A 25,757-nucleotide genomic window follows, 5' to 3' on the forward strand; every position below is an offset into this window, starting at 1 on the left:
TTTCATCCCATGAACCAATAATGAATGAGTATGATATGATTGATGATAAATAACCAACGGGCCTATATTTTTCTATTGTAGTAGTATTTAACATAAATGTTTATCCTTGCCGAAGATTAGCTAAGTTAACCTGTAACCTATCTATTAGATATATTTTACATGTACATACAGTGGTATTAATCATTCAATAGATACACTGGTATTCGTGTAGGTATGCCTGAACGTACGGACGACGATGTAGCCAATAGAAGTTATACACCTCATGAATGTCGTCTTCGTGATTTGACCTATTCTGCTAATATCTTTGTGGACGTTGAATATACGCGTGGTAGACAGATTGTCAAGCGAAAGAATGTCATGATTGGTCGACTTCCTATCATGTTGCGATCTTCTCACTGTGTTTTGTCAGGTAAAAATGAAGCTGAATTAGCTCGAATGAAGGAATGTCCCTTGGATCCAGGTAAAGACAAGATTAAACTGCAACCCTCATATTTTTTTTATCTAATTATTTTTTTAAGGTAAATACTTTGTAAAGTGAAGCCGGTGTTTTCAAATGTTAAAAATTATATTATTTGCTTTTTTATTTCATCACCACTTTGATTTTCCTTTTCCCTTCTTCTTTTTACTGCTTGATTTATTGGTACTGACTGTTGTAGGTTTAGGAACAGATTCGACTACAGCAGCAGCGGCGGGTTGTTCTGTAGAATTTGATTTTTTCACACCACTGATATTGGCACTGCCTGTTCCGCCAATACCTCCACCTTCAACAGCAGCGCCTTGAGGTCCCTTATTAGCTGCTTTCTTGTTCTTACCCTTCATACGGAAAGTAGATCGTTCTTGCTTGGGTAACCAACGTTCTGGGTCAGGCTGAACATTAGGGTCCATGTTTTTAGGCAATAAAGGAGTTCTCTTTTTCTTTTCCTTTGGTTTCTTTACATGAACGCTAGAAAAAAAAAGACAAAATAAGAATAAATAAATAAAAAAAACCCTCACTTTTACCTGTTGGGATCTTTCTTAACATATCCACGCTTTACTCCTGGTACAACCTTCTCAAGAGTATCAATATCCAAATGATTGAGTGCAATCTCAGGCAATGCATTTCCATATTGTTCAGCCTTGGCAGGATCCACTTGAGCATAAGCAGCAATAAGACCAGCGACAGCTTGGGCATCAGTTGGATCTTCTTTTACCAATTGTTCATAATCTGCCACAGCTTCTTCAAAACGACTTGCCTTCAACTTGAAAGCAGCTGTTTGCTTAATAATGGATGTAGGTGTATGGGTAGTGGTAAAAGCAGCATCCGTTTTCCAGACAGAAGCTGCTTTATCCAGTGTTTCCATAGCCAGTTCAGATTGTCCTGTCTGTTGGTAAAGCCAGACCAGGAGAGCGACAAGAGCAGGTCGGTACTGATCTTGCTTCTGGGCAGCTGCTAAGTAATGTTGCAGCGTTTGAAGAGCTGCAGCATGCTGTGATTCAAGTAGTTGCAGCTGAATTGTAGCAAAATGGATTGCAAGTGAGCTAGGTCTCCTTTCTGCGTACTTTTTTAATTCTTCAATGGCTTTACTAGCCTTGTGTTGATGAAAGGTAGCGCTGCCTAAGATAAGGTAAAGCGTATCGTTGTCTGGATATTTATCAATCAACTTTTGGGCATGATCTCTGCATGCAGAATACTTAACATAAAAAAAAATTGGTTATCTTCTATTATTAAAACAAGTTCAAAATTACTCACCTTCTTTGAATACAAATGCAATAAACTTTCATTCATCAAAATCACTCGCTTTTGATATCCTTTTAATTTTGCATCGACTTCCTTGCTAGTGGCAAGTTTTAATGTTTTTGCAACCTCATCCAAGTCCTTTGTTTGTTCAACAGAAACAATGTTATTTGATGCTACAGTAACTACACTCACATCTCTATGTATGCTTTTGTTAACATTTGTTATTTTTATAGACAAAAAAAGCTTACTTTGAGTTTAATACAGAATGATAAATCTTGATAGCTTCAGTTGTACGTCCCTGCAATTGATACGTATATCCCAGCTGGGTTGCGATCACTGCCAATTCTTCCTCTTGCTCTTCTTCGCTCATATGGTTTGATTTCTCCATGCATTGCTCTATTCAATTACTTGTTAGAAAAAGGATACTTGTTTATTTTTTGGTCTTACTTTGAGCTAATTGAAGTTGCTCTTGTGCCTTTGAAATTTCTCCACGAGCTAAATAAACAGAGGCAGTGTTGTAAGCAACTTCATACAAATCCTCTGAAGACTCCTTGACAGCACTTGTGTCTTGCTCGTTGGTAGAGAACAATAGACCAGCTTTGGCAGCCAACAAATTGACTTGAATTTCGTCATAAAGTACGTCCTTCTTATCCAATGTCTTTAATAGTGATTCGTATACTTGTACAGATTGTTTGAATTGACCTTGAGAGTAAAGCTATGTATACAAATGAGTTTTTCAGGAAAGAATTCCATTTTTGTAAATTACAATTTGTGCTTCGAGGTAAAGTAAAGAAGAATCCTTATTAGTAGACTTGACTTGCTCTAAAAGTTCCATAGCAGGCACAAACTGGTTTGTACGATAATAACAATAGATCTTTTCATAGGACATGTCAATGTCTGCATTTCTGAATTGACGAGCAATCAAGGTGAGCGCATCTTTATATTTCTCGAGACGAATCAAGGAAACGACTTTACACTGAAGTACAGTTTTGTCATCTGGTTTAATTTCAAAAGTTGATCACATAATTCCAAACTTTGTTGGTCATCATCTTTTTCTATAGTGCTTTAAAGCTTTCCAAAAAGGTTGGGTACTTCTTGTTCAGTAGACGCCATCTAGTTTATTCTAAATATACACACACACAAACGCGTCTATAAAAAGAGAGGAAGAAGAGGGAAAAAAAAATGAATAAAAAATAGTCTTTCTATCACCAAAAAAAAAAAAGCTGAACCGGTCCTTTAAAATAAAAAGACAGCTGAACAGAATATGTAGTAGGTACTCTACCTCTTTGTTTATAACATGCACTTGCCGCTTTGTATATTTTCGCATACTAAATTGCTTTTTATTTTTTTATCTCTTTTTTTTTTTCTTCTTCACTCCCCTTTTTATCAAGAGAAAAGATGTTTCAAAAACCGAATGCTGTAGAGACACCAAGATATGAAAAACCAAACGCATATGATGAAGAAACCATTGTTGTGACAGCCAGTCGTCAAGGAAGTCGAAGCAGTCGTATGACGAATGATTCTTATTCAAGCCGATTTTTCTCTTATCACCAAGAGATAACACCCAGCACTTCTCCCCCTTCCTCACCCAAATGCACCTACCAACCTGTCTGGATCCTAAGTCAGCCAACACCGACCACACAAACATCATTCAATCAACTTGAAATAACAGACATCAGCCTTAATAAAAGTGCTACGATACGTCGCAAGCGAAGCACAATAGTGGACGTGATTCAGTATTTTATATCGCAACACGGTGATATTCATGATGTTCGTCAACAACTAATCTATCGAAAGCTCTCTTTTCGCTCCTGGACAAATCATCAAAATACGCTGGTAGATGTCCAAAGAAACAAACATGTGGTGGATATGAAAAGAAAGACATTTAAAAAGGAGCACATTACGATTGAACTTGAAAATAATCCACCAGAGTACTTTATCAAGACATCACACGCTAGTATCCTATTTGAGTACAAGACCTTTTTTTACGGTTCCTGCATTCGCTGGAAGAGACCCAGTTTGTTATCGAGGGATTTTACATGCGAAATCAAGGTGGTGTCTAATTCAACTATTAAAAAGGATGATTTTATTGAAAGTGATAGCGAAAATGAAGATGATGAAGATCATGACCACCACAATCATAAAACATGTAGAAGATGGAAGTTATTGGCAGAATATACAGATGATGTTGATTGTTTAGAGATACAACGTCAAGTGTTAACCCAAGTAGGTGGGGATAAGCGCGATCTATTAGAAATCAATTTGATCATTACTTGTTGTACATTGATGGATTTGATAAGAAGAGCTTTTTAAAGTTTGTTATTCTTCCCTTTTTCCCCCTTTTTTTTCTTATTGTGTTTCAATAATAAAAAAAGAAATCGTCAATATGACATAAGCTCCAATCTTTATTGTATAAATACATTGTCCCCCTCTATTTTTATTTTTTTTTATTTTACTTTTTTTTTTTAATTTTCTAGTGTGCATGTATTTTAACTGCAAATTACTTTATATAGCAATCTTTGCTGTTTTATCTTCAGCACAGTCTTACCTTCCTATTTACTATCATGATACTTTGGGCTTCTCTTCTGACCAAATAGGTCTTGTTTTGGCCATTGCTCCCTTTGTACAATCTATTTCTTGTCCACTGTGGACATTTACTGTAGATAAAAAACCAAACATGCATGGGTTCATTATGGCTCTTACTAGTTTTCTTGGTGGTTTGGCTACAATAGCCATCATGTTCATCGGTCATTCTTCTTATTTTGGATTTGAACTATCGAATACAGTCTTGGTTATCATCGTGTCATGCCTGGCCCTTGGTTTTGCCTTTTTCACATTACCAAATATGGCACTTGTAGATAGTGCTGTCATGAAGATATTAGGCCCTAACAAAATACTTTACGGTATAATTCAGGAAAAATGCTGAAATCGAAACTGATATTTTCTCTCTCTCTCTTTAATAGGTGAACAACGTTTATGGGGTTCAGTTTCTGCCGCATTGACCATTCTTATCGTTGGGCAATTAATTTCTATCACGGGTAATTTAGACACTTTATTTTATACATTTGCTGCCTCTACTGCAGTCTTTATCATTTTGGCACTCTTTACCAAACCAAGCCATTATGAAGAAATGATCAACACAGACCAAGATGAAGAAGAACAGCCGATTCAGCGTATCAAGACTTCTGAAAAATTATACAATCGAGCCACTAATTACAGCACGATCCCTACAAGAGAATCTGGAGAAGAGAGTCGTTATGTAGATCTTTTTAAGACTAACAGTCTAGCCTCAGTTCATACAATAAGAGAAGAGGCTGATGAGGCATTAGATAGAACAGGTCTTGATTTAGGTTTGGCCATTTCACGTATTGCCTCTGTAGATCAATCATTAGCCAGTATCTTTGAACACACAGCCGAGGATATTCCTTCACCTCAAATATTCAAATCACCTCGTATTCTTACCTTCTTGATCACGACTCTCTTATTTGGATTTGTCTTGTCCATTATCATCAACTTTTTATTCATCTTTTTAAATGGTGAGTTACATATGCCTACAAGCTGGATAGGTTGGACGGGCCCAACAACGGGTATAACCGAACTGTTATGTTTTTGTTTCTCTAAACAGGTTTGATGACAAAACAAAATGACACACAGGAACACTGAACTCCTTGAAATAGTTACAGGAAAGGTTTGGTGTAACAAAAATGATCATTACAGCCCATGTTGCTATCATTGTACGATGTTTGATCTATACTGTACTTGTTCCTGATTTATTTATAACAAATATCATTGCCCTTTTGCTTCAAACACTCCATGGTAAGGCAAAAGAAACGATATAAGGTTAATACATATTGAAATATGAGTAGGTATTGGATTTGGTATCTTTTGGGCAACCTCTGTCAGTGAAATGGACAGTTTCTTTCCACCAGAACAACGATCGGTGGCACAAGGTATCCTGGGTGCGCTTCATTTTGGACTTGGTACAGGTTTGGGTGCATTGGCAGGTGGCTATTTGTATCAATATTTGGGTTCAGTTTGGATGTTCCGAAGTGCTGCACTTATTTGTACTTTAAATATGTTTATATTCTACATTGGAAGGTTAGAGAGATACAACTTTTAATAAATATTTTAAATCTTATTTTGACCATCATTCTGCAAATAAAAAAAATTATATTGTAATTCTCGTACGTAAGCATTATTTCTCATTCTAAAAATAAAGCTATTGTTTAGAAAAATACGCACCAAGTTGTATTTGTATGGCAAAAGACAAGAAACCTGCATTCAATTTTCTCGAGAGATTCCGCTGACAGGAAATGCCTTATAAGGAATTTACAAGTCAAAATGACTCAGCTGGTATTTGCAAAAGCATTGAGTGTTTGAATACAAAAAATGTCTGTACAAATGATATGTTGCAGAGTACCCTCATTTGATGCAGCTATTGAATACATATGATTAAGCTCCTGCTTTGTGCTGCTACGGTGAGAGATGTTTATCATAATTGTATTCGCATAGCTTCATAGAAGAAAAACGATTGCGTTCATCTTTCATTATATATGGTAGGATGTTTATATTACAATTGGATGCCTCTCCTTCTTTTAGTATTATGGCTTCTTTGTTTGGGATTATTCCCATTTTGGTTCTAATCATACATCTTTCTATAATTCTCAGCCGTTTAATTCCCATTTGTCTCAAACAATTGTTCAACTCATCCGTATTGAACTCGTTTTGAACTTTGAAATAATTTAGACCAAAGGCTTTTTTGTACTTAATAACGAAATATAATACTATGCTTTATTAATGAGCCTTGTAATGTAGTATGACTTACTAAAGCTTTTTCTCAAGTAATACTTTTCTTTCTTGTCTTTCATTGAGCCGATTTTTTCCCTCTAAAAGGAACATTGAAATTGGTACTAAACAAAACGAGCATCGTGAATACATATTTTCATAAAGTTGATGGATCCTATAGCGCAAGATAACCATTTCAAGTATAAGTAAAATCCAATAATCTTAGTTATCGGTCTTTTTTCAAAGCTTTTATTTAATACGAAGAGCTTGGGGCTTTTTATATAGGCATGTACCATCAATCCAAACGGTAAAAGATATTTTACATCGTGATTTACTTGTAACATACTAAGAACTTGCTTTTATAAAGTGTGGACCCCCGTTTGGTATTCTTCTACATCATTCGAATGAGTAATTTCCATAAAAAGTGGAATTTTTATTTGTGGTCTAACGTGAAGTATGCTTTATCTGTTTCTGTATCCGTAGCTGCATCCATTCTATATAACGCAAGCTATGTCAATTCTGTTTTTAGCAGAATAATGCTTCTTTTTGGATTTTTCTAATGTTCTGGCCATGCCTTCGTAATCTAAATAAAAGACCTGTAACCAGATGCAATAGGCTTACTATTAAATAAAAGAACCAAAAGTTTATTAAATTTTAATTGAATATGGTCAGCTAGACCGTGAAAGAAAAAGAATAAAGTTTTATTACATGTAATTAAATATAAGTCGCTTATTTATTTCAATTCTTGCCATAAAAGTCAATTACTTTAGATGTTTAATAAGCCAGTTAAAAAATGTTGTAGTGAGGAAAAGTCTGATAATGTTTCTTCTAGATCAACAAATTTCATGATGTAACAGTATTCGGGTTTTGAACCCTTTTTTTTACAATCCCCGGTAAACTGTCCCGAAATGTGCCACAATGAGCTTTGTACTTTGGAATTTCTAATTGATGATGCGCCACAGAATACTTTAAGGGGAAGATTTTATTAGTTTTAATTTGTTACAATATACTAAGTCTATGATTATACAAGAGGGGATTATTATTATACAGTTGAATTACCAGAAGGTAAACTAATGCTATTGTTTGTTTCATCGGGATAATAATAAAAACTGATAGCAATAACAATATAAACAGCAACAAGCATCAATCCTTCTAACCAATTACTTTCACCATCCATAATAAGATAATTCACCATGACAACAGCAATAAACAGAATAGCAGTTTCGTAGATATTGAAATATAAGCTCATTTCTACATTCATGCCCCAGCCAATAATAACCATCAAGGGCGTAACAAGAAGGGCAATTTGCATGCTACTTCCAACAGCTACACCTAATGCCAAATCCATCTAATAATAATTTAGTTTTGTTTTACTTTGTTTACATTCAGTAAAGTGTACCTTATTTTTTAAAGCACATGTAACAGCAGTTAGATGTTCAGCAGCATTACCAACAATAGGAAGAAGAATCAAACCCACAAAGGTCTCACTGATACCCCATTCCTTAGTTACATCCTCAATAGCCGATACCAAAAATTCTGCACAAACACCTACAAGGGCAGTAATTACAAGTAATCTAAATTATAAATTAGTTCACATGTTTTCCTCGTACTTTTTTTTTCTTTTCTTTTTTTTTTCTTACAAAGCAACAGCCATCCATGCAGGCATTTGAGGTTCTTCTTCTTCTTCGTCTTCTTCTGTAAGTGCTTCTTCAACGTCATCAGTCTGAGCTAGCTTAGCTCTATCAGCACTGTCTATGATAGTCGGACCTAAAAACTAAGATACACAAAATAGGAAAATTAGCACAAATCGATCCATTTTTAATATTCTCGAAATTCTTTTCAGTCTGGTTACCAAATGTTTGTGCGTCTTTAACTATACAAAAAAAGGAAAAATGAGCCACACTTATTACTATGTAAATAATTTGCTTACTTGAAAAAAAATGTAAGAAAAATAAAGCACCAACATGATGATGGAAGTAGCTCTTGAAATCTTCAAGATACCTTCAGCTAAATCACTTGCTGATTCTGATTGAGCTGAAGTGATAGACCCATAAAATGAGGCAGGGATTAAAAGAGAAGCAACCGAGATGAACAAAAGTGAGGCGGAAGTTTGAGCCACAGTCTTGTTAAAGTGTTGTGTTTTGTGATAATAACCACCACCCCAAAAACACATGCCAAGAACCAATAACAGATTGGATAGAATCGATCCAAGCATAGAGGCTTGCACCACAACCACCAAATTCTGAGTGAGTGAGATAATACTGATGATAAGCTCTACTGCGTTACCGAATGTTGCATTCAATAAACCACCAATAACCTAAGTAATACATAAACAATGAGTTGAATGCGGTTCATTATATATTTTATACCTCTCCCGTACGAAGAGCGATGTCTTCAGTTGCATAACCTAATAATTTAGCCAATGGAATGATCGCCAAAAAGTTCATGATGAATGTTATTGTAGGAGACCAAACGAAATGAGAAGCAATACCAATAGGTACAAATACAACAAGCACATTCACATAAGAAGATGTCACAATAGCTTTCAATCCTTCTCCTGTCGATATCTTTCTGAACCCCTTTTTATCTTTAGAGTCGCTTGCAGCTGATAACAAGGAATGATTTGTGGGTACATTGGATGAAGTTGTACATGGCTCTTCAAATTCTTTTCCGCTTTCCATTTTGCTTTAGATCAATGAAAACGAGGAGAAAAAAAAATTATATAAAAAATTCAAGATTTGCTTTATTTATTTCATTTTTGATTTTTAGTTCCGCCATACTTTTTTTTTTAAAATGTATAAATGAGTGAAACATCGATCATCAACAGTGTTACTTTTTTGTTGTTTTTCTTTATTGACAGAATGTAAACAAATGATAAACAAAAAAGGAGGGAAGAAATGATCTACGCTGTTGTCACTTTAAAATGAAAGCCAACACACACTCACAAGCACACAGACAATTCGGCTAAGTAGTAATCATAGGAAAATCAGTGTAACGTCCCTTTGCTTGGCTATAAAACATACTTAAAAAGAAAAACTCCCGAATAAAATCGAGTTAAACTTTTAATGCAAACAACCACCGTAAAAGAGAAAGAAAATATATGATGTGGAAACCGCATACGGAATAATAATCATGCCTGTAAAGAACAGCTCCATGAAACCTTGTCTTTGGGATAAACTTCTTTCTCTAAGCCCGGATACACTCTATGAAAAGACAGTTTAGAAAACAACGAGAATCAAATAAAAAAGTGTTTGTTTCTTATGTCAGATACCCAAGAGCAATTTAAAATAAAATAATCCGCTTTGTAGGTAAAGCATTAAAAATAACATGAAAAATCCGAGAAGCATAAGCCCTGGGCAGATCAGTACACAATTACTTTTGTAACTCGATTTCGAATGAATAAGAAGCGTAAAGCAGCATTTTCCTGCCAAACGTAAAAATTTTCCGTTATTAATAATTCAAACGATATGCTACTTTTCTCTCTGTTGCTGCTCATGAACTAGGAGATTTTTCTCTCTCTCTAATGACTTGTGTTTTATACCAAGCTTTTTAAACATTTCAGACATCCAAAATTAGCTTATTGACAGCAAACTTAATTTAGTGTGACCTCAGACTACTCTATAAAAAATGCCTCTTCTTTATTTACAATTTTTTTTAAACAGCATCTTCTAATACCAAACGTGGAGAGATATTCATGGCTAATAATTCTTGGAAGAGTAGTTTGGCTGCGTAGGGTATTTTCATTGCCTTCATAAACTTGGAACTCTTACAGAATTGACACCAACCTGAATAACCAATAAAGCCACACTCATTACAAACGTGAACTTCAAAAATATCAGAAGAAACCATCAAACGTTCTAGTAACAACATGGATGCACCATAACCAATTAAAGCATCTCTTTCCATTTCTCCAAGACGTAAACCACCATCTCTTGATCTACCTTCAGTAGGTTGACGTGTAAGTGTAGCACGAGGCCCTCTATATAATTATAAGTAATTCATCCTCATCACTCTTTTATGCTTTGCTTACCTTGCTCTTGCGTGCATCTTATCCATTACCATGTGCTTTAATTTTTGATAATAAATAGGTCCAAAGAAAATATATGCAGAAAGTGGTTCACCTGTGATACCTGATGTCACATAATCTTTACCAGAATAATTGAATCCGTGATTGATCAAGATACGACTCATATCTTCTACTTTACTTCCACCAAATGCTGTACCGTACTGCAATGATCCATCCAAGACACCTGCTTTGCCTGCTAATAACTCAATCATCTTTCCAACTGTCATACGAGAGGGGAAACCATGAGGATTCATAATGATATCAGGACAGACACCCAAGTCGGAAAATGGCATATCTTCTTGCTGAACGATAATACCACACACACCCTTTTGTCCGTGACGTGATGAGAACTTGTCTCCCAATTCAGGACGACGGGTTTGACGAATGTTGACCTTAATCAGTGTCTGATCAGATTCAGTTGTTGTAAAGAGAACCTTATCAATATAACCTGTTTGAGGAGACTTGTATCGCATGGGTGCAGGTTTATAGGCAACTGTTTGAGCAGCTCCAGGCACACCGGCATCCACACCTGTACTGACGGGTGTTTGCTTATTGATATAAATGGATCCTGCCTCAACAGGTTCACCTACACCAGCAATACCATCTGCTTCAATCGCATCGTATGATTCATTCCACAACTCAGATTCTCGACTAGGAGGATCGGCTAAACGATCGTGTGTGCCATTGGGATATCTTTTGACCATTGTTGCATACTTTCTCATCACTTGACATCGACCAAAGCCACGATCTAAACCCGATTTATTCAAAACCAAGGCATCTTCAATATCATAACCAGAGTAACTCATAACGGCCACTGTGGCATTTTGACCGGCGGGCAATTTATCATATCCAATTAACTCAATTGTCTTACTCTTCACCATTGGTTGCTGAGGATAGACCATGAGATAAATCAAAGTTTCGATACGATTCAGTTGGTTATAACCAATAGCACCAATTGCCTGCTTACCCATAGCACATTGATATGTATTTCTAGGTGATTGGTTATGATGAGGATAAGGAATTAATCCGGCAACAGCACCAAGTATAGTGAAAGGCTCAATTTCTAAATGTGTTGTTTGTGGTATAATATCCTTTTCATAGACTGCAATATTCGCGTCACTTTCTTCGTTCACATCCACATATTCCACAAGACCCCGTTTTAAAAAGTCATCAAATACCAATTTACCGGCAATCAAGTCCTATAGATAAAGAAGATTAAACATAAAAAGAGCAATAAAAAATATGTGACGTACATTGATATGATGTTGCTTTACGGCAGGAACACCATTTTCAACAATAATCAGAGGTCGACAGATACGACCACCATCTGAAGACAAATTGACCGTTTTTTGATGGATATTCACAAAGACCGAGACAAATTCAGAAATACGACCAGCACGACGTAAACGACGGAAACTTCTCACAAAATGTTGAACACGCCGGGTGATACCCAAGATGACACCATTCAACAAGACAATGAATGTGTTGGGTCGGTAAATTTCTGCACCTGTAAGCAAATTGACATCTTCAACTCCCAAAGCAAAGGCAATCTTTCGAATCGGGTCTTCTTCTTGATCGGTTGTAATGTGTGTCATGAGAGCCAAGTTCTTAACCAAACCACAAGCTTCACCTTCGGGTGTATCTGAAGGACAAAGCATACCCCACTGGGAGGGTTGCAAGGCTCTTGGACCAGAGACCTTTCTGGTTTTTTCAAATTGAGAAGAGATACGTGTCATCATACCCAAGGCTGAGATATACGACAAACGAGACAACACCTGAGTAATACCCGCACGGTCCATCTTGAAACGTTTCAAGACCCAATTTCCGGTAGAAATGGCACGAATGAACCCACTAGTGATATGATCACCATGCAAGACAAGCTGATTAAAAATATCAAATTCCTGAGTACGGTTGGGCTTCTTGAGCACCTTATCAGCATTCATCTTGAGATCTGAATTGAATTTTTTGAACAAATCTTCAAACAAGAGAGAAAGCAATTGACCAGCCAATTCAAGACGCTTGTTACCTACATAATCACGATCATCTACTTGAACCTCATCTGACATGGCAGCCAAGACACGGCGGATCATGACAGCCGCATAGATACTCTTCTCTCTAAAGTTCAAATTTTCAACAGGCACATGAGCCAAAATGACAGTCGCAAGCACCTCCAAGGCTTCCTCAGCCATCGTCTTTCTGACAGTGGGTCCCATTTTTCGGTTCACCTTGACCTTGGCTCCGATATAGTCAAGTGCTTGCATTTGAGTAAATACACGAAGTCGAGATGATTCTTCAATATTAATCGAAAACGTATCGTGCAAATCATGATCATCACCACAAACCAACTGTGCAATTTCTCGATCTGATTGAACACCAAGTGCTTTCAAAAAGATGGCGACTGGAATATCTTCAGAAATTGAGTTGTGCTTCAAATAAATTTTGCCATTCTTGACAAAAATAGCTGTCTTTGATTTACGTTCATGGGTGGAACTTTGAACGTTAGCAACAATGTTGTTCTTTTTATCGACATCGACAATAATACGATTTTTGGAAAGTTGTTCTTGAACTAAAATTACTTTTTCTGTTCCTTTGACTACAAAGTATCCACCTAAAAAAAATAATTAGATAAAAAAAATATGAGGGTTGCAGTTTAATCTTGTCTTTACCTGGATCCAAGGGACATTCCTTCATTCGAGCTAATTCAGCTTCATTTTTACCTGACAAAACACAGTGAGAAGATCGCAACATGATAGGAAGTCGACCAATCATGACATTCTTTCGCTTGACAATCTGTCTACCACGCGTATATTCAACGTCCACAAAGATATTAGCAGAATAGGTCAAATCACGAAGACGACATTCATGAGGTGTATAACTTCTATTGGCTACATCGTCGTCTGTACGTTCAGGCATACCTACACGAATACCAGTGTATCTATTGAATGATTAGTACCACTGTATGTACATGTAAAATACGAATTTAATTACTTGAGATAGAAGTGAGGATCGACATCTGAAGTTACTTTTTCATTGGCTTTAATGATTTTTTGAAGATCAACATTGACAAAATAATTAAAAGAATCAATATGCTGCTTCACGAGACCTTTGACTTTTAAAAAGGCTGGTAATAACTTCCATTTATCCTTTTTTATAATGCATGTTATTTATTAAATTACGACAAGTTTAGCTATTTTCTTATTTACTTCAATTTCTTTAACTGGCTCTGCCAAATGTTTTCCCTGATAGTATTCTTGCTTTAAAGACTCTAAAGAGTCTACTTCCATATCTTCGTCCTTTCTAACCATTTCTATGGAAATGTGTCAAAGCAAAAAAAAAAACGAAGGAAGGAGTTTTTTTTTGTTGGTTGCCAAAATTGACAATATAAGCCACAAGCTACTTCAGTTCCAGAATATCTGCAAATCATGGTCAATTTATATAAAAACTATTGAGAATTATTCACTATGCTTCTGGCACAAGACAAGATTAAAATGACTCGATCGCTTTTGACATTTCACAATTGCCATATGTTTTATAAAGCTTTAGAAAGCTTCAGATACAATGTTCAAATGTAATTGTTTTCTATGAGAGATGCCCATGTTGAATGATTTACCAAAAGAAGCCATTCTAATAAAATTCATCCCATTTTACAAATGAGAACTTTATCAGCGTCTATTCGTAAATAAAATGCTCCATTCAGCTTCAATGCCTACCTTTTACAAAGTTTAAATTGCGGAGTATGCATAAAACTGCTCTGTTCCTTGACACTTTAAATAGCTCAAAACATCAAATAAGAAAAAATGCTAGGAGCACAACTAATGGATTCAATACCAAAGATAAAGGGCTTGAATATTTCATCGTTAGTTCTTAATTTAGAATGGCCAATGATAGAATAAATATACATTTTTACTTATAATAAAAGATTTGTGTAAGTGTGAGGTATTTTCAAATCCAAATCGCACAAGTCAGTTCAAAAGGAACATGAGGAATTAAAAAACACTATTTGGGACCAAGGATGAAAAAAGGAAAAAGAAAATGCATATGTAAGAAGGGAAAGGTATATCATAGACATTGACTTGATCTCTGAGGCAAACAATCCAAGAATCGGTTTCCGGAAGAAAGTGGATAGAATGGATGCAATTTGTGGTGATATTGGACACCGAGATCAAAAAGGATCAAATATATTGCGGGCCAACAGAGAAACCAAGGAAAGGTAGAATGAAAGGAATTTGGCTTGAAGGCGAGTAATAAGTCCAAAAGGAAAGACAAAGGGTCTTCGACCAAGAGTGATATTCATAACCGACTTTTCATCTTGGGGAATTGAATGGTGTGGTTGTTGATAAGAGAGTGGTCAGGGCGCTCGAGATAGGGCTTCGTTTTATCACCAGATAGTCTACCAGGTCTCAACAGATACACATGCTGCATTCAGGCCGGGACATGGGAAACCCAGAGGATAGTATCCAGTGGTACAGTGAAGTGACAAAAGGGTAGCCTTTGTGAGGAATTGTTATGCAGGATATTATGCTTAAAGGTATTAAATGAAGAAGAGCCAAGATATTACCTAACCAAAGACAGTGCTGTCAGAGTGCAGCTTGCGATAACTTATGACATTGGGGTCCACCAGGGCTTCGTTTGATGAGTGGCGACAGGTACTGTAGGTATTCAGAATAAGGGAATAAATTTTCCAGTAATTCAAGGCTTGTTCTCTTAGTATCTTGATCTTCGACTTGTTTTTAAAGTATCTTTGAACTATCTTGTCTTCACAATAGAACCCATCTTTCAAGACATTAGTGTTAGCGAAGATGAAGTCCGTTCCCATATTTTTGATCCCTGGTGAGACTACGTCTAGTTTTCCAGAGATTTAAATATGTGAATAATTACGCGTAAGAGCTAAACAGGACGGGGCTGTCTATGCTCTATAATAGTAATAGTAATTTAGAGAAAGGCAAAAACAAAAATTAAGACTGAATTTTATTTCAGTTTAAGAAAGTAAGGACTATTCTAATTAAAAATCAGGTTTTTATATCTTATTGAGTGAGCGGCTTAATATATTCAATTGTAAGTTTTCTTTTAATCTTCAAATGCGTTAGCAAGTATCGCCTATAATTATGATGAAAACTTTTCGTTCGTTCTTTTGTATATCTGCCATATATTATCTTTTATTCTGGGAATTCTTCAACGTCTTGAATTTCGTTATCCTAAGCGTTATTTCAGTTATGTGAAATATTTAGTGATATTCCTAACATTGAATTGGATTTATGGCAATAGTAAAAGATCTTGCTACTTTGGTTGATCCTTTTTCTTATAAAAGAACCATCATTAATACAACACATACTCCTCTATAATATACTTATTTTGAATTCATTGTATGATTTTATTCAAATAAACATGTATTTTATTTTATTTAATTATGATCTTGTATTAAGACTTATATTTATCAATGTCAACTACAATCGGTTGCTGTTAACAACAGTTTATACTCATGGTTTGCAATCCAAGCTTATAAATTTTTCATCCAATTGGTCCCATAGAACAGTTCAATAGGTATGTTGACAGTAGCATGCAATTAATGTATGTTGTTATGTGTAAAGATAGAAGTTGGGTAAGGAAGAAAAAAAGACAACTGTACATATTTCAGAAATGAATGCTTGGTATAAACATTCGCGTTATGAACACTGCCCAATGAAGATATAAGTCCCAAGCATTTGAATCGAAATATACCAAACCATTACAAGATTTTTATTTATTTATTTACTTGTTTAAAATGATCCTTGTTGTCAAAAATATACTTTTCCAATGTCTCTGGCTTTCTTCCCAATAAGATTTCCATACCATCTGTAACAGCAGGCAGTAAAGAGTCAATAGTAGCTGAAGAAGTACAGACAGCAAAGGCCACATCATGAGATGCATGTCCAAGGCTTGTAAAAATATTATATCTTTCGGCTACAGATATCTTCTTGTAGGTGAATGGACGGCCCACGACACGAGAAAAAATATCTGTGCGCTGGGCTGGTGTGACAACGTCCCCGTTGAGTTCATAGACAGCATCCTTGTGTTTCTCAATATCTTCAGTTAAAATAACAGCAGCCACATCGCCAATATCATTGGGGGAAATCCATCCTTCAGGTATATCAGGTTCTGTTGAACTAACTACCACATCATTATGTGGAACCTCAAAAACCACTAAGTTTGACATAAATCGACCAGGACGTAAGGCAACAAGATAGCCGCGATTGGAAATATTCAGCATGGCTTCCTCAGCTGATCGATGAGCATTACCAATAAAGTTTGAACGCCAAGGAAAGCTAGCATTGAGGCTCGAGATATCAACAATCTGCTTGACACCAGCTTCATAAGCATAATTTGCGATGGTTTCCTTCGTCTCAGAAAACTTGTTAAAGTCACCAATGAGTAAAAACAATCTTGAATGATTCTTTAATCCTTCTTTCAATGGGGAAAGGTCATTGTAATCACCTTGAAGTGTCTTCACAAGCTCATTACCAGAAAATAGAGCATTGACCTTTTCAGGATTACGTGCATAAAGCGTGACAGGGATATCCTTGGCGATCAAGTTACGAACAGCACGAGAGCCAATGTTACCAGTACCACCAACAATAAATATGCGCTCCTTATTAGTCATTTTGTTATATAGTTCTTCTCTTTATGCCAAAGGAATAAGTAAAGGAGACAAGAGTATTTATATTACTTAGATATCGGATATCGGACAAATATCATTCCATCCTTTGTAATTATCCTTGCCAGCTTGCTATTGGACGCTTTATTTTTAAGAATTCAATTTCAAATTAACAAATAGAAATTGAGTTGACGTTAATAGCAATCATCAGAAGTATCAAAAAACTCCACAAACCAGATATGTAGCATAGAACTTGATAGAAACCAAAACGACCTTTTAAGTGCTTAAGTCTTAGAGTCATCATTATATTATTTAAAAATAATGATAAAGTATCCTTGTTAAAAGAATCATTTCAAGCTCATATTTTACAAGTCATTATTCAAGTACCAAGTGGCGGGGTTGAGCTAGAAAACGGCCCGTGATGATGAAATAGGTTTTAGATATGTCATTTGCTTGTGCCCAAATAATGTAACCTGCGTCTTCTTAATTATGATATACAGCGTCATAGAATATCTCCAGGATACCTTGTTCATAATTAATAGCGAGGTAAGAAGCGTTAATATGGATATTAGAATATGGGGTTTTAGTTAGACAATCAATATACCTTAAGTCTTTTTTTTTTCTTGATGTTTTGGCCAATTAGTCGAGGTTTTTTTAAAGGTAAGAAAAGCACAATGACTCTCTCAATTAATTATGTACGACCAATGATATCTAATCTCTTCAATTCCATTGAAAAGCATCAATATGTCTTCAATACATGTGGTAGAATGCATGCAAGTTTACCATTGTTCATTAGGCTATTAAATGCCTTTATCAAAGTATCAGAATCTTAACAGTCCCTTACCAGCAGCTTCAATCTAAGTTGAACGAGAATAACAATCTATGTATCTTAGAAGAAGCAAACTTCACCTTAATCATTAGTGACAATATGGCTCAGACAAAAAGGCAATATTTACCTTCTTGTATTCAGTTTCTTCTGCGTCTTATTTATTTAGAAGGATTACACATGCTATCACAGAAATCTAGTTTATTTTTTGCAACTTAAGCATCATTTCTAAAAGCCCAAAATGCACGGCAAATGTGCTTGGAAGCATACATTTGAGCATCCGTTTTTCAGTTAAGTTTGTACAATTACAGTAAGTTACGTCTACCGTTTTATGTGCTTAATGTATACAATATTAAAATCAATATTATTGATTTTAGTTCAAGCCACTTACCAAATGCAAAGAACATATTAATTCTAGTTGCATAATGAATCTCACAACAGTTACAACACTAACCCACAAACTCCACTGTACATTCCTAGGGATAGTCATGTTGACAGGCACGAAGGTAAAGGTCCTTCGTTTCATCTTTTCTATCATCCTATCCAGCCGCAAAATCAGTCGTTCGTTCAGATTAGAAATAAGAAATAGACGTGATATAGTCGTCCATAAAGCCGTAACTATAATTTACTGCATCATACTCAAAGAATTTTTCATCTACCAACTGAACTCCTAAGTTCCTATCCTCTGTTAGTTCTTCTTTGTAAACAGGATGTGAATTGTTTTCACTTTTTTCCTGATGCTTTTTATGAATCACGTCAATAAGAATAGCTTTTCTTTTCTTCACTATTTTCTCTTCATTAATAACATCATGTACAGGCTTATCTCTAAAGTAACTCGATAGCTCTTTTACAGCTTTGTAGCCATTAAATAATTCGGATTTGTATTTTTTTTTTTATTTGAAGGTTTGTACATTTGTTATTTTTAAACAGTAATAGCAGCAAAAATAATAGCCGACATTACACGGGAATACAGCCCTAATCAATAGGTTATCATAAAATTTATATTAAGAAAAAGCCATAGAATATGGAAGCATAAGATGCTTCTTTTTAATCACTACTGTCTTTCACTACCATTCCTTTTGGCCATGTTCCTTCTTCTTGCCAACCAGCAATAAGTACAGGAATCTATAAAGAAACTATAAGTTTGGTTTCTTTTTTATACGAATCTGTCTTTACAATGAATCTCAAAGGGACAGGATGAGTGAAGGTCTGTAATTGTTGAATTAATTGTTTGTATATTCCCACTCTCTTTTTTGAATCAGCTAAATCTCGATATTCTTTAGTGTCTAATTCTTGTATATATTTCTCAATGTCAAAATCTGGGCTAGGTGTTGTCCACTGTTTGCGTCTTGCTTCCCAAGCTTCAAGCCCAAAGGAAGGATCTGTTGACATTAGAATAATAAAAAAAGCAGAAAATCAAATCTTTACATAATCGGAGTCTTTAAGAAAAAGGGCTTTTGGTTCATCCTTGCTTTTCTTTTAATTATACTGTTATAAAAGCAAGAATATAAAGTAACTCTCATAATTTTATTCTTTTGAGATTATAACTGGCTCGAGTATTTGGCATGGAAGAGTAGGGGAAGCTTTCAACGGTATGACTTTGAGAGAAGAAGATAACAAACGTTAAGCAAAGCGATTTTCAGAGCATATCAACCTGCGCTAAGATTAACCCAAACTATTGATCATGGTCTTAATATTTACAAATCCAATTTCGCTCATATAATAAGCACTTAATTGGTCTAATTCATCCTATAAAATAGAAAACTACAACCATGGCAACAATACAACTAAGCTATTAAAAAAAGGTTATCGCAAAAGTTCTTGGATTGTTTATAAAAATGAAATTCACCCACCTATAGTACTAAAAGGTAGAAAGGTCGTTTAACTTGCTGTAAATGCTTATTTTATAAAAGTCCTTCTATTCTTCTATTTGAATATCTAATAACGATGCGGGTTTTGCTTATATACAGATAATCACACTAATTAAATATTGCTCTTTCTTTGTATCTACAAAAACATGTTAAAACCCACAAACCATAAATCCCATATAATCAAATGATTTAATTATAACTTTCCAAAATCTGTAGTATTCAAGTGCAGCACTCACTTGGTTTAATTTAAAGCACGGCCAACTTGATGACCAAAAACCCTACTATGGCATTTCTTTTAATTTTTTTTTAAATCTTTTTTTAATTTAGATCTATTTGAAAACAGCTTTCTATTGGTATAACAGTGAAGCCTTATGTAAATAGCTCTTTGTTTCATACTAAACATGTGAATGTAGAGGATATTCGCGTAATTTGGAAAAACTTTCCCGGGGCTTTTTAAAAGGGGGAATCCGCCTTTAACATTTGGGTTAGGAAAAACCCACCACCCTTTTTTGTATTTTTTGAAACAAATTGCCGGAAAGATTTCCCCCTTGTCAGCTTTTTTAAATCCGCCCCTAAAAGCCGTTAGATGTTCAAAAAACTTTCCCGGGGCCCATTTTCCATAGGGAAACAAAATGTTTGGTTTTTTGGAAAAAAAAAAAAAAAAAAAAAAAAAAAAAAAAAAAAAAAATTTGCTTCATAAGGCACTGGTAATAGCTAATATTTACAAATTTCTATAATATCATTTATGCCCATTCTTACTTTGTTATTCTAAACATAATTTCTAGAAAAGTATGCTTAGATTTCCATTAGTGACTTCACTTGCAATCCAATCAATATTACTTTTTAACAGGTGTTCAGACTCAATTTATACAAACCAAACAAAAGAGGATACATTTACCTCTAGAAACATAATTTACTTTATTAGAATCTTTATTTTTCAAAAGATTAGCTTAATTTACATATTTTTTATCTATTTATTTACTTACATATTATAAAGTGCTTCCTTTTTTTCACATGTATGTAAGCAGAAATTCAAAAACAGCAATTTAAAAGACCTCGCAGCCTAAACGAGAACCTTTTTTTTTTTCTCCTCCTTTCCTTACAATAAAATAGATGGGGGTGTCTGGTTTGCCTACGGAATCCTTGAACAATGGATGCACACATCATCGAGTTGATCCTCATTTCTCAACAACAGAACGGTTCGACTTTAAATACATCGAGAAAACAGTTTATAGAGTTGCAGAATCAGACAATACTTCACTCGGGCGTAACGTGAAGGAAGCGCTTTACATAATTGAAAAAGCGTACAAAGAATATGGGTAGACAGTAGGATTATAGATGGTTTTATCACATGAAAACTCATTCGTTTTATTAGAGTAGAAGCTATTTCGCTTTCTTTTAACGGAGGGAAAGATTGTACTGTTTTACTGCACTTGGTTGCAGCAGTTATGTCACGACTTGGATATGATAAAACACTCATAAAAACAGTGTTTGTTACTTATCCTAATCCTTTTCCTCATGTGGATGCTTTTGTGAAAGTTAGCATAAGAAGATATGGATTAGATTGTGTTTATATACCAGGGCCAATGAAAGCAGCATTACAACAATATATAGATGAATTAGAGTCAAAACCAAAAGCTATTTTTGTAGGTATTAGAAGAACTGATCCATATGCCGGTAAAACAAAAAAATTACACAAAAAAAGGGAGAGTTGATATTGATTTTTGTTTTTTTCTAGAAAATCTAACACATTTTGATAAAACGGACAAAGGATGGCCAGAGTTTATGAGAGTGCAACCTATTGTTGATTGGGATTATAAAGACATTTGGGATTTCTTGCTTGGACTTGATATTCCTTATTGTTCTCTATATGATAAAGGGTAAAACTTAGTAAATATATGAGCAGCATTATCTAAAAACGATCATTAGTTATACTTCTTTAGGGAGTATGGAAAACACTCGTCCAAACCCAGACTTAAAAGATGGAAATGGAGAATATAAGCATGCTAGTGAATTAAAAAATGTGTTGCATGAGCGCAGTGGTAGAAACTAGGATTATTCAAAATAAGTGAAGCTTGAGTATTGTAGATATTTATTAATAAATAGATTCTTTTCTTTGACGATAAGAGAAAAGGCTAAACTATTATTTCACTTTTGGTTCCTTCACGAAATAGTCGGAATTGCATTTTTTTTAACGCACCTTCTAGAAACTTTTTTTCCCTTTCTTTACGTAGAGATGCCTCGACTTTTTACTTTATTCACTGGTCTAGCTTTGGCAACAGCAGTTAGTTACAAATATAAAGATTCATTCTTGAAGGGACAAGATGATCTCCAACGAAGCTTAGATAATGTAAAGTCCACACTTGACAAGGCTCCTGCAGTGACAAGAAATTACATGTCTGATTCACAGAAATATGTATCTGATCGATTGATGCCTTCAGGTAAAAGAAAAAAACATTGTTGTTGCTGTAACCACTGACTGCTTTATAGTAAAAGAAAGCTGGAATAGCCAAGTTATTAATGCAACTCATTCCTTGATTAGATTTGATGTTGGAACAAAAGTGAAAAACTTTTTGGACGAGAACGTCTTTAAATAAAAGAACTTCAATATAGTTACAAATAATAACGCGTATATGGAAAATAAATCAGCAATAATAATGTTTTATAATGTAATTCACGTTCTTAGTTTGTAGTCAAAAAAAAAGACAGCATTAAATATTACTTTGTAAAAATAAGCATTTAATAAAGTTTTTATTTCAAGTATTCAGGCTCGCCAGGTAACCATTTTCTCAGTACATTTGGTATAAGTACAGACCCATCTTTTTGTTGAAATGTTTCTAATAAAGCGATAATTACTCTGGGCACTGCAATGGCAGTTCCATTCAATGTATGACAAAATATCTGTTGATTTTCATTGTGTGCCTGTCTATAACGAATACCTAATCGACGAGATTGATAATCTGTGCAATTTGATGTGGATGAAATCTATATTGAATAGTCAATATACTTATTTTTGGATGATAACCAATGTCTTTTTACTTCTCCCCAATTTTTCCTCCCAGGCATCCATGCTTCAATATCATATTTACGATAAGCACTTGCTCCTAATTCCTCTGTGGGCATGTCCAGTACTCTAAAGCATAATCCAAGTTCAGTAAACATCTCTTCTTGAATCATTCGAATTTCTTCCATCATTTCTTCGCTTTGTTCAGGTGTAGTGACTGCGAATAATTCTACTTTTGAGAACTGATGAACGCGATATAGACCTTTTGGTTCTTGTCCTCGACCACCATCCTCTGTTCGAAAGGCATGTCCAAAGCCAACTAACTTTTGTGGCAATTGAGCCTCAAGTAAAGTCTTATCTGCAAATTTTCCAGCCAAGGGAATCTCTGCCGTACCAGCTAAACAGAGGGGCTCATTGCTAGATCGAATATCGTAAATCTGTGAATGCTCATCTGCTCGTGGTTGAAATCCACAACCATAGGCGATACTGGTTCGAACAATGTCAGGTGTCAAGACACCAAAAAACCCCTTTGAGGCTGCCTTATGCATAGCGTAGTTAATCAATGCAAGCTCTAAAAATGCACCCATTCCTTGAAGATAATAGAAGCTAGATCCGCTTGTGATGGCTGCCTGTTCAAGATCAAGTATGTTGAGCTCTGTTGTTATCTGAATATGATCTTTCAAACTTTCTTCCATACGCTGAATGCCTACTGTTTTAAGGATACGTGCATTTTCTTCAGATCCAATAGGTGCTTTTGGATGTGTGGTATTGGGAATCAGTAAACCCTTGATGAGCAGATCGGCTTCAATCTGTTTAAGTTGATCTTCAGTCGATTTTACTTTTGCTTTAATTGACTTTCCCTTCTCAATCAAGCCTTGTCTTTCAGATCCAGCGGCTGTCTTTTTGATAGTAAGTGAAATGTCATTACGCATTGTGTTAAGGCCTTTTAGTTGGTTGTACACTTCGAGTCGTTTTTGATACAATTGTGAAAATTTGTCCATGTCTATTTTGTTATATTTTCTATTTGACATGTTTTGTGTCATGATTGCCTTGTTTGAAGTCAAAAAAGCATAATCTAATTTAGGTTTAATTTGAAAGTGAAGCTTGTCTTGCTTATTATTCACAGTTGTAGATACCCATCGTCGACAGGGTTGAAGTCCGTGTCGTGTAATGGTAGATCTAGTTGGTAACATTAAAGAAATAAAGAAAATGTCGGACTATCATAAATTTAATGTAAGCACTACAAAAAAAAAAGGTCGTAAACCTTCCTATAAAGTATTGCCTTTTATTAAAGGACATTATCGTATAACCTTTTAAATTGCCTGAAAATAGATAACTTAGAAACATCAATATAATACGATAAGCCTATGTATGAAAAATTAAAAATAAAAGGATGAGCTTTTAAGATGCTTCATATCTTAGCATCAACCCGTTTTTTTCCTATTCGACAATATTTTCATATAGTCTTTTAACAGAAATGAACTTAGTGCATCTCAAAGAATCATGAAGACTAAAATATGAGAACCAAAATAAAGACATTAGTATGATGCCTAAAGGCTGCCTTTACAAGCTTTTAGAATATAGGCATGGAGACATCATATAGAATAACAAGATGGCCAAGAAGGCCATCTATTCTATCCCTGATAGAGGCGATTCTGAAAAAAGCAAGCTAAACGGTTATTAATATGAGAAGAGTCCCATGAATAAATCAATTTTGATTGGGGTTTTCTTTCTAATATAATACAAGTTACAGTAATTTAAACGTATGTTGACTTGAGTTACATTTCTAGAGCGCGATTGAAAGATTCATATAATTTGACAGATTGTGTAAGCTGCACAATATACTTTCCAATATCTTCTATAATGCGATTCAGTATAAATCAAATTTGATGGTCATAAATTGCTTATGAGTTTAATTGAGCTTTCCATGTAATTAAAAAGACTGTTTATTCTACAAAGATCTGCTGTTGTTGGGGAAATTAGTTCAACTGAAAGGATCAAAATGAGATAAGCGATTTAAAGTACCACCGAGAGCCAGCTGCCGCCATTTATGATGTTATGAGTTTTTATTACGAGGCTGGAGAACATGTAATGCTTCACAAAGCAACTATGATTGATAACTCGCCTTTTACAATCTCTTTACCCATTAAAGAAAATATAAATTAGCAAGTTGCAAAGTGTAAAGTATTTAAAATAAAAGACATCAACTTTTTCTTGATCTATTAATATTTTAGTTAGGAAGCAGGGACAGTGAAAACGGCAAATATTGTCATTTTGCGAAAATTGAATGTTCGCTCCTAAAAAATAAATTTCACTTTGTAAAAAATTAATGTCATTAAGCCAAAAGAAATTATCCCCCCTGCAGAGCGAGAAGATCTTGCTTTTATTCACCACTGCAACCGCATTGAAAGAGCTCTACAATATATTCGATCCCCAGTCAAATTTGCCGTTGCCTGATACTTTTATTCAAAGGGCTGGATCAGCAAATGACTTTTACAAGAAACTTTGCCAACACGAACAATAAACAGACAGCAAGATACCGACATATTCTTCTCCAATGATGATCACATGAGCATCTTTGAAGAAACTAAGGACATAAACCAAGCCACGGCTCCTATGGATGATACAGTCTCCATATGAGTCCAATCACTATTACTCTCTTCAATGCCATTGGCCTAGCAAAACAGGCCATATCACCAATACTCCATCTTGCCCAATCTTCCTCGGTTCTTCTTATTACTGAAACTTGGCTTTTGCCACCTAACAAATACCCTACTCACTGGAAACGATTTCACACATATGGTATCAAACTACAACCCCTAGCCGCTAAAGGTCATCAAGGTATCAGTCTTCTTAT

At 35.1% G+C, this 25,757-nt stretch overlaps 9 protein-coding genes across 9 annotated transcripts; 3 read left to right on the top strand and 6 right to left on the bottom strand.

Annotated features, from left to right (window-relative positions):
* Window positions 1-20: 20 nt before the first annotated feature.
* RO3G_12311 (DNA-directed RNA polymerase, beta subunit) lies at window positions 21-538 on the top strand (the record flags this gene model as incomplete). Its single annotated transcript, XM_067666895.1, has 3 exons — window positions 21-28; window positions 192-460; window positions 519-538. 3 exons carry the CDS (start codon window positions 21-23, stop codon window positions 536-538), a joined length of 297 nt encoding a protein of 98 aa, XP_067522996.1.
* A 50-nt stretch (window positions 539-588) lies between these two features.
* On the bottom strand, window positions 589-2,606 carry RO3G_12312 (uncharacterized protein; the record flags this gene model as incomplete). The annotated part of the gene is made up of 6 exons (XM_067666896.1): window positions 589-943; window positions 1,000-1,594; window positions 1,726-1,913; window positions 1,966-2,113; window positions 2,165-2,432; window positions 2,484-2,606. The coding sequence occupies 6 exons, from the start codon at window positions 2,604-2,606 to the stop codon at window positions 589-591; spliced, it is 1,677 nt and encodes a 558-aa protein (XP_067522997.1).
* Window positions 2,607-3,115: 509 nt separating this feature from the next.
* Window positions 3,116-5,837, top strand: RO3G_12313 (uncharacterized protein; the record flags this gene model as incomplete). The annotated part of the gene is made up of 6 exons (XM_067666897.1): window positions 3,116-3,687; window positions 3,820-3,995; window positions 4,195-4,620; window positions 4,681-5,253; window positions 5,435-5,533; window positions 5,584-5,837. 6 exons carry the CDS (start codon window positions 3,116-3,118, stop codon window positions 5,835-5,837), a joined length of 2,100 nt encoding a protein of 699 aa, XP_067522998.1.
* Window positions 5,838-7,544: 1,707 nt separating this feature from the next.
* RO3G_12314 (calcium/proton exchanger) lies at window positions 7,545-9,183 on the bottom strand (the record flags this gene model as incomplete). Its single annotated transcript, XM_067666898.1, has 6 exons — window positions 7,545-7,850; window positions 7,902-8,076; window positions 8,143-8,276; window positions 8,355-8,375; window positions 8,433-8,819; window positions 8,872-9,183. 6 exons carry the CDS (start codon window positions 9,181-9,183, stop codon window positions 7,545-7,547), a joined length of 1,335 nt encoding a protein of 444 aa, XP_067522999.1.
* A 973-nt stretch (window positions 9,184-10,156) lies between these two features.
* RO3G_12315 (DNA-directed RNA polymerase III subunit RPC2) lies at window positions 10,157-13,873 on the bottom strand (the record flags this gene model as incomplete). Its single annotated transcript, XM_067666899.1, has 6 exons — window positions 10,157-10,481; window positions 10,533-11,767; window positions 11,822-13,176; window positions 13,235-13,503; window positions 13,557-13,711; window positions 13,772-13,873. 6 exons carry the CDS (start codon window positions 13,871-13,873, stop codon window positions 10,157-10,159), a joined length of 3,441 nt encoding a protein of 1,146 aa, XP_067523000.1.
* Window positions 13,874-16,308: 2,435 nt separating this feature from the next.
* Window positions 16,309-17,205, bottom strand: RO3G_12316 (uncharacterized protein; the record flags this gene model as incomplete). Its single annotated transcript, XM_067666900.1, has 1 exon — window positions 16,309-17,205. The coding sequence occupies one exon, from the start codon at window positions 17,203-17,205 to the stop codon at window positions 16,309-16,311; it is 897 nt and encodes a 298-aa protein (XP_067523001.1).
* Window positions 17,206-19,072: 1,867 nt separating this feature from the next.
* RO3G_12317 (uncharacterized protein) lies at window positions 19,073-19,417 on the bottom strand (the record flags this gene model as incomplete). Its single annotated transcript, XM_067666901.1, has 2 exons — window positions 19,073-19,150; window positions 19,202-19,417. The coding sequence occupies 2 exons, from the start codon at window positions 19,415-19,417 to the stop codon at window positions 19,073-19,075; spliced, it is 294 nt and encodes a 97-aa protein (XP_067523002.1).
* Window positions 19,418-21,681: 2,264 nt separating this feature from the next.
* RO3G_12318 (uncharacterized protein) lies at window positions 21,682-22,461 on the top strand (the record flags this gene model as incomplete). The annotated part of the gene is made up of 4 exons (XM_067666902.1): window positions 21,682-21,776; window positions 21,826-21,938; window positions 22,131-22,337; window positions 22,439-22,461. The coding sequence occupies 4 exons, from the start codon at window positions 21,682-21,684 to the stop codon at window positions 22,459-22,461; spliced, it is 438 nt and encodes a 145-aa protein (XP_067523003.1).
* Window positions 22,462-22,881: 420 nt separating this feature from the next.
* Window positions 22,882-23,832, bottom strand: RO3G_12319 (seryl-tRNA synthetase; the record flags this gene model as incomplete). The annotated part of the gene is made up of 1 exon (XM_067666903.1): window positions 22,882-23,832. The coding sequence occupies one exon, from the start codon at window positions 23,830-23,832 to the stop codon at window positions 22,882-22,884; it is 951 nt and encodes a 316-aa protein (XP_067523004.1).
* Between the last annotated feature and the right edge of the window lie 1,925 nt (window positions 23,833-25,757).

The sequence above is a fragment of the Rhizopus delemar genome, genomic scaffold (genome assembly GCF_000149305.1).
Source record: "Rhizopus delemar RA 99-880 supercont3.10 genomic scaffold, whole genome shotgun sequence".
Taxonomy (NCBI): Eukaryota; Fungi; Mucoromycota; class Mucoromycetes; order Mucorales; family Rhizopodaceae; genus Rhizopus; species Rhizopus delemar.